Source organism: Gracilinanus agilis, chromosome 1, assembly GCF_016433145.1.
Source record: "Gracilinanus agilis isolate LMUSP501 chromosome 1, AgileGrace, whole genome shotgun sequence".
Taxonomy (NCBI): domain Eukaryota; kingdom Metazoa; phylum Chordata; class Mammalia; order Didelphimorphia; family Didelphidae; genus Gracilinanus; species Gracilinanus agilis.
Window position 1 is genome coordinate 525514605 of NC_058130.1, and position 8448 is coordinate 525523052.

The 8448-nt window shown below is 35.5% G+C and overlaps 1 protein-coding gene across 1 annotated transcript in view; it reads right to left on the reverse strand.

The window, feature by feature from the left end:
• Positions 1-8448, reverse strand: part of DTNA (dystrobrevin alpha) — a 458249-nt gene that overhangs the window by 12011 nt on the left and 437790 nt on the right. The window contains exons 21-22 of the mRNA XM_044666412.1: positions 6250-6418; positions 4607-4739 (exon numbers count right to left, since the gene is read on the reverse strand). Of these exons, the coding sequence (XP_044522347.1) occupies positions 4607-4739; positions 6250-6418 (302 nt within the window). The remainder of the gene's footprint in view (positions 1-4606; positions 4740-6249; positions 6419-8448) is intronic.

Sequence of the window (8448 nt, forward strand, 5' to 3'; positions counted from 1 at the left end):
AAAAAAAAGGAAAAAGCCTCCCTAGAAAAGGGAGAACCATATATCTTAGCTCTTACCACTCCTTTTTTAGGGTCAATACATAGTATTGATTCTTAGGTAGAAGTTAAGGGTTTTATTTTTTTTTAATGCTTCAGAAATCATTGATTTCTTTGATGTGGGGAGGATTTCCATTGGTGCTGAATACTTCCCTGGTGAGCCTCAGTGGGGTGTGGGGTGTATGGAAGGTTGTTCCCTGAATTGCTGTGACTGAAAAAATGGAAGATCATTTTGGGGTGAACCTTCTCATACCATGAATTTCGAAACATTGGCTGGTTCTCAGCCGATGGAGTCAGAGTCCGTGTCTGGGACTGGTTAAGAAGCTTTCCCAGCTTGGTAGCACCTGCCAAACCAAGGTTTTACTTGTGTAGCCTTCCAGAAGCCAGGAGAGCTAGCAGATCATAGCATATTTAGTCTTTTTGACTAGATTATAAAGTTGATGAAGCCCCCTGCTTCTCTATTTTGCCTCTACAGTATGGCTTCTCAGCCTGTTGCTTGTGAACTTTCTTTTAAAAACATTTTGATTTCTATTTTAATATGATTGGTTTCCTTTGTAATATTGCACATTTTATGTATCTAAAAATATGATTCTGAGAAGTGGTTTAGAGGCTTCCTATGCCACAGACTACCAAAGGTCCCTCGGATCAAAAAAAAAAGGTTAAGAACCCCTCATCTACCATTTTATAAAGGATAGAAACTTGGAATCCATTAGGGAAATGTGAAACAAGCAAGAAGATATTGTTGCTATGTGGACTTTGTGAGTGTTTCGGGCTGATTTTTGGAGTATAGTAGAAGGAATTCTGCCAACTATCCTACTGAATCGGAGTGAAAAATTCTGGTTCTGGAGATGCTGGCCAGCCTTTAGTAGAATTATCATGAAATACTCCATAGACAGATATGATTGTCTGACGCCAACAGGGAAAGGAGATAACTCATCACATGCAGACACAAAAAACCAGCAACAAAGTGATTGTGAATCTGAGTTCCACGTGAACAGAATTCAGTGGAAGTAGCCATGTTCTGTCCTAATTAAAGAGGATACTTACTTGAGAGGAAAGTGATAGAGGGATATGCACTCAACCTTGCAAGCTGACCTGTGGGTGAAAAAGGACATAAAACAAGAGAGGTGACATATCAAGTCAGTGAAGCAGCCAGGCTGGTGAATTATTTGGATGAAAGCCAAGCACACAAAGAGAGCAGCAGTGTGGACCTGGGGGAGGGAGAGAGAAGAAGGAATGGTGGCTGGAGCATTTACATAATCAGACATCTGTACGCTCACAGAAAAGCATCTTAAATTCTTTCAGACACATTTCTTGTGTAGTTGTGATATTTTATTTCTGTCTATCGTTGTGGTATCTGAACATAGAGGAGAAAGCAATTTGAAAACAGCTTTCAGCTCAAAAGATATTTCTTGATCTCAAAGAAAAGATTGTAAAACTCTGAGTATTTCCTCAACACGTTTTACCCATCAGTTCATTACCCTGATTCATTAAAAATATCAGATCCAATGTTCTGTAGAGAATGGCAGAAGGGTGGCCTCCCCCTAACTCGTGGAATTCCTGTAGTCATAGTTCCTGGTGTTACCCAAAGCCAGAAATAACTGAGCTCCAAGAGGGAGGCCAAGCTGAGGAGCCTATAAAAACATGAACCCGGGCATTGATAATTTTACCACATCTCTCTGTGTACATGAAATAGAGCCAAATGAGAAACATGTGGGGATATCATCAGTCAAAATTCCCTGAGACTTTCTAATGGCATGATTCCAAGCAAAGTGACATATTTCTTCCCTGCTGTGGAATGTAGTGAACATCCTAGGAAAAAGAAATCTATATAGGTTTTGATTTTAGCAGGTTTTTGGAGGTTTCTGCAGCATTTTATATATCTATATTTATTTACACATAAATTTAGATATCTGTCTGTCTCAATTTAATGCAGAGAGAGATATATTCACATTTTTAAAAAATCAGCTGAGCCAATGTATTAGTTATTTTTGAAATCTGATCCTTCCCAAGGCGCTTTAGAGACTAAACTGATAAAGTTAATTAAATGTCTGGAGTTAAAGCCCAAAGATAAAAAGATACAGTGATCATGGCAAAGATGGAGCTAAGAGCTATGATTTGGGCACTGTCTTCATGTAGAATTACAATTAGATGATTTGAATTGTGTTTTCTTTTATCAAATCATTGCCCATTAGAGTTATAGCTGAGTCCTGCTATATGCTTTCTTTTCTTTGGTTGGAGGAAGGGAACTATTTCCCTTCGCCGAATATTCCTCCAGAGAGAATGTTTCAAATTTTAACTTAACACGTCATGTAATAAAGTCAAAGAAAAGATCATTTTTTTTCCTTCCTTTCAATGATGTGTCTGTCAAGAAAATGACAGACACTATAGTAAGTGCAGAGAAAGCTTGCCTGGCTATTCAGGAGGTTCTGTAGCTAGGTAAGACAATCTGTGCCCACAAAGAGGCACAGAACTGGCTATGTGCGCCAGGTCCCTGAACCTCACTAAAAAGCATAAAATGTCTCTTGTTCCTAGAGAAGAAAAAACAAAGGGGAAATTACACATAGCAAGGCATCTAAGGGATTAGGAAAGACTATCATCATCAAAAAAACATGTTATTCTCTCTCTCTGAATCAGGGAATTTTAGGGTTGGAAGAGATCTTAGTGGGCTAAAGTCTTTGGGTCTAAACCTTTCCTAAAACTTGAATTCCCCCCAAAAACTTTCCTCATAAGTGGTTATCCAAACTAAAGTTATAGACTTCTAATTCATTCTCTCCTGAGGTGGGCCACTCTGGTTTTAGATAGCTAACATTAGACAATTCTTCATTAAAAACAAAACAAAACAAAACAAAACAAAAAAGCTGCACCATGATTTATTGGTTTAGAGAATTCCTGATGATCCAGGTCCCTCTAGTAATGTAGATGATACCTGTTGTGCAATTTAAAGTCTTAGAGATTTGCTTGAGTTGCTAAGGGGTTAAAGGACTCCCCGGGGTCCTTACAAAGCCAGTAAGTGTCAGAGATGGAATTTGAACCTAGTTCTATCTGAGTCTGAGGCCAGCTCTCTATCCATTAGGCCAGGCTGCTCCTTAGTTTTGTCATATACTGAACTCTAATCTCTGTAACTATTACCGAGTGGTTCTGATTTTTCCTTGGGGCTAAGCAGAATATATAGAAATCTTTTTTTTTCATAGGAAAACCCTCCAAAAAGCTGAGATCCCAGAAAGTCTTTACTTTGCCTGATGGGTTATCTCAGTTGTATCCTACTCTTTGTGACCACATCTGGATTTTTTTTGGCAAAGACACTGGAGTGCTTTGCCATTTCCTTCTCCAGCTCATTTTATAGATGAAGAAACTGTGGCAAACAGTTAAGTGCCTTGCCCAGGGTCACACAGCTAGTAAGTGTTTGTAGTCCCATTTGAACTCAGAAACATGAGTATTCCTTGATTCCAGGTCCAGTGTTCTATCCACTGTACCACCCAGTCCTTGGTTCCTTCAAGTAATCAGTATGATCAGATTTTGAGAATCTTTGCTATCTTCTGCTCTTTCCCACCTGATGCTTTATAAGAGACATCAAGAGGGCAAATACATTGTAGTATTTCTGAAGGTCTGACATATCCATCTGTACATAAATCTGGATCTTACAATTTTCCCAGAATTTCTCAATGGAATATTGTGCTCTGCCATCTGTCTTTAAGAGGAATCCATTAGTGCACTTTCTCTACTTTCCTTATAAAAGTGGGAACAAATAGTTTTAATTTACTTTTTAAAAGACCCTTACCTTCTGTCTTAGAATTGATACTAAATATTGGTTCCAAGGCAGAAGGAAAGAAAGGACTAGGCAACTGGAATTAAGTGACTTTCCCAGAGTCACACAGCTAGGATGTCTCTGAGATGAGATTTGAATCCAGGACCTCCCATTGGCATATTTGGCTCTCTATCCACTGAGCCACCCAGTTGCTTCTTTAATTTACTTTTATTATTTATTCTCATCTGATAACTAACATAGCCACTAAAATATAATAATAAAATGTAATTTTATTACATATATAATGTAAAAAATTAAGACAACTATTTAGATATTGTAGGAGTATTAAAATATTTCAGGAGAAAATCTGTTATTTCTTCTAAAAGAGGTTTCTAATAAATATGATGAGATAAATAGTCTCAAAATAGTGCCATAAGACTCAGAAAGAGAAAAATAAATTTCTACCAAAGTTCATTTTGGGTACAATAAAGGCAACATGTTTCCCTCAACCTTAGTAAGGCTTTTCTTGACATTCGAGATGGAGTTTCAAATAAAATAATTTTGAGTAATTAATAGAAATAATTTGTATTAATAATACTTGACTATTTATTAATGATCTAATTTATAATCAGGAATACTCTGATGAAAGAGGCCTTTCTAATCCCTAGGAAAGTGAGAATGAATGAATTTTACTAATTCTATCAAGGGTCAGCTATGAAAAGAGTTGCAATGCCTCCTATCGGGGGAAGACTAAGGAACAGCGTGTGTGTGTGTGTGTGTGTGTGTGTGTGTGTGTGTGTGTGTGTGTGTGTGACTCAGATACCTGGTAAGCTTCGTCCTGTAGTTTCTGCTTCAGATATTCCTCCATTTTGAGTTCATTTTCCAACTGACGAACAGAGTCATTTTCGTAATTTTCATCCTCAGTCCTCACATAGGGGTCCCCATCTTCTGTAACCCTAAAATGCAAGAATAACATTAATTGGAGCAAACAGATTTTGGGCACAAAGAGAAATTAACTGGAATTAAGGGAAAATATGGATAAAAAATTCATAACAGATGTATGTTTTATGTTTTCTTTAGAGGCCGCATGGTTTAATGAGAAGAGCATTAGGTTCGGAGTCTGAGACCTGACTTGACTCTGAAATCTTGAATCTTGACTGAAACTTTGTGATTTCTTCAAAGTCACTTAAACTTTTGGATATTGGTTTCCACATATACAAAATGAGGACAATAATATCCATAATTTGTAGCTCACTGGGTTGTTGTGAGGATCTAGTGAAGTAATATATGAAAAAGGTTCTATAAATTTCAGGTATAACCATTTTTAGCAGCAATTTCTTCATTAATTCTCCTATCCATTTTCATCTACGTTCTTTGTAATTTTATATTCATTCTTAATAAATAATAAAAATGCCCTCTAAAATAATACTTTCTTGTATCCAAGACACTGAAAGGTAGTTTCTCTATTACAGAGAGAAACACATAATCAGGAATATCCAGGAGATTAGATTGTTTAAGCCTTGGACTGAAGTCTTAGAGTTGCATCAAAGAAAATTACAGATAACCAATATGATAATTTTTTATTATATAAAATAAAGTGAATGTTTATTTACACAAGGATAAATGAACTTATTCCAAAGAATAAACAAATGAAATGATGGATCACAGAGCAAAGGATAAAAACTTTAATAACTATTATATTTTGACCTTCTGTTTTATATTCTACTTATTAGCAATTGGTTTTTAAACAAAGGCAATGATAATTTTAGATTAATATTATACAGAAGTAGAATACACAGTAGCTGGGCTTAGCTTCAGAAAGACTTGACCTGGGTTTGAATTCTACCTTTGACTGGTTGTGTGACTCTAGTGAAGTCACTTAAGTTTTTCTGTGCTTCTGACAACTTCTTAAAATTATCAACTCAGTCACAGATGGGCAAACTCTGTATTGATAGAAAGTATTTCATAATGTGAATTCCCCAAGTTGACAGAATCCCAGACCCTTCTTGGATAGTCTTTCATGTATCACTCTGGCTAAGTGCCGATCATTTCAAAATGGCAGCCAATCACTTTCATTTTTGATTCTTCAAATAGGTAAGCTTTTTTTTTTTTTGGAGCGGGGAAAGGGGAAATCTATATTATGTTCTCTGTTTTTTCTCCTTGTTAGACATTTTCTATAGAGAATGATAGCAGACTGCCCAAGCCTCTTTCTTATTCATAGTTGTTCCTTCCAATAAGTTTCTCCTCATTCTGCTACATTTAAGAGACTCAATTCTTTTTCTCCATACAGGTTAGGCTATTAGTGTCATCTCTTTCCAGGAATGAAGCAAAACCTCCTTATATCTCTACATTTTCTTCAGTACTCACAGTCTTTTATTTTATTTTTTTGTTTAGACATAGACACACACACACACACACACACACACACACACACACACACACACACACAGAAAGGGAGATACTTACATATCACTGCGCATGGTGCCAGTGGCGGCTCCACTATGAAGGTAGCCAGGTTTTCTGGCATGGATTTGTGCAAGGAAAGCTTTTTCTGAAGTGGGTGATGGAACCAGGTCATCAAATTGGGTCCGCCCAAATTCAGAATCCACGTTACTCTCTGTCTCACTCCCCACCTCTATAATCAGAGATAATGCAACAGTGGACGATTAACTTTGGTTTTTACGAAATTCCTTTTATTATTGGTATTCTAAATAGCTTTTATTTTTACTCAAACCACTGCATGAATTTTTAAAAAACACATGTTGAATGTAGGATTTTATTTTATACATTGAAAAAGTAGAAGCTTTTTGTCTCTTTGTCTTTGTCTTTGAGTCTTAGAAGCTTTCTTTTCTTTCCCCCAACCAAATACCCCATTGAATGTATTTTTAAAAAACGAACACTTTTCCTTGATACAATGTTATAATCCTATAATTCTTAACATTTTAGAACTGCAACATATATGATACTTAACATGCTATTTGGCAATTAAGTCATTACTTTTATAACAAAATTTGTAATTGTGTAAACTGATAACATGTTTATAGAAGCATTATGCTGCCTCTTTCTATCAGGCAAAATGGTCGATTCTTAACAACTTAACCTGAGCAATAATTCTGTGCTGTGAATCATACTACATGAAGTCTTTCATTATTTTTCTGCTGCTTGTATTTGGTTGTTTTCAGTCTTGTCTATCTCTATGTGATCCCATTGGGGTTTTCTTGGCAAATATACTAGACCTGTTTGCTATTTCTTTTTCCAGCTCATTTTAAATATGAGGAAACTGAGGCAATATGGTTTAAGTGACTTGCCCAGGGTCATATTGCTAGTAAGTGTCTGAAACCAGATTTGAACTTGGGAAGACAAGTCTTCCTGGTTACAGGCCTGGTGCACTATCCACTATACACCTACCTGCCCCCTTTGTACTTATATATCTTCTTTTTATTTAGTGATTCTTGAAGCTGCTTAAATAATATTCACTTAATTATCTATACCTAGAATATTAAAACCAAGAAGTTGGAATTTAAATGTTTTTTAAAAGCAAAGTTTTATTCCTTTTTTAGATTCTAAATTTTAGAAACTTTAAGTGATTTTTTTCCTTTCTCTGAAAGCCACCTTGCTAGGACAGTTTTAATAAACAAATAAGATGCTTCATGTGATTGATAGACAGAGTATAAAGCTCAGCTTTGTCCAAAGGCTCGCAAATTAGAAATTTAATTTAATCTAGAATTAGATGAGAAATTCAATGAATTATTATTAACTAATTATTATTTTATATTATATACAATTATTACTTATTGTTAATTACATTAATTAAATTAGAAATTAAATGGACAATGCTTTACTATATGGATGCCATGTAAGTAATCAGAATTTGAGATCACTTTATGTAACAAACTGTACCCAGGGGACATATAGTATGGTCGATAGAGTGTTGGGCTTCAAGTCAAGAAGATCTGGGTTCAAATCTAACCTTTAATGCTTACTAGCTATGTGATTTTAGGTGAGCCATTTAACATCTATCTATTTTAGTAAGTCTTGGGACTTACCACTAAATTACAAATAAGGCAGCTTGGTAGTACAGTAGATAGAGCAAAAGATCTGAGTTCAAATTCTGTCTCAGGCTCCTCTTAGCTGTGTGACCCTGGGCAAGTTGCTTAACTTCTGCCTTAGTTTTCTTGACTGTTAAAATGGGGATAAAAACAGTACCTAACTCATAGGCTTGTTGTGAGGATCAAATGTGATAATATTAATAAAGCACTTATTTAGCAGAGTACTTGGCACATAGTAGGCTTAAAATAAATATTTGTTTCCTTCCTTTTCTCATAATATTAGTTAACAACTGCATTGGTAAGGGGAGATCCCTACATTGATAAAATCATAAATCATTCATCTATTTTTTATATCACTAAACAAGATAAGCTAGAAAAATCCTTCAATCCAGGCCTCGTCCCCATTTTATATTGGACCTTCTTTTGATATAATGTTCTGTGTCTGTGTTTTTAAATTAAGCATCTAAAAATGAAGCCAGTTTATCTATAGACTAACTTCTTAATAAGAACAGCCGATAAGAAAGACACAGAAATCTAGATCTCTATAAGTTCCATAGCTACTTAATTAATAAAATGTAAATTTTAATGTTAAATTCATAAGAATAAGAAAAAAATT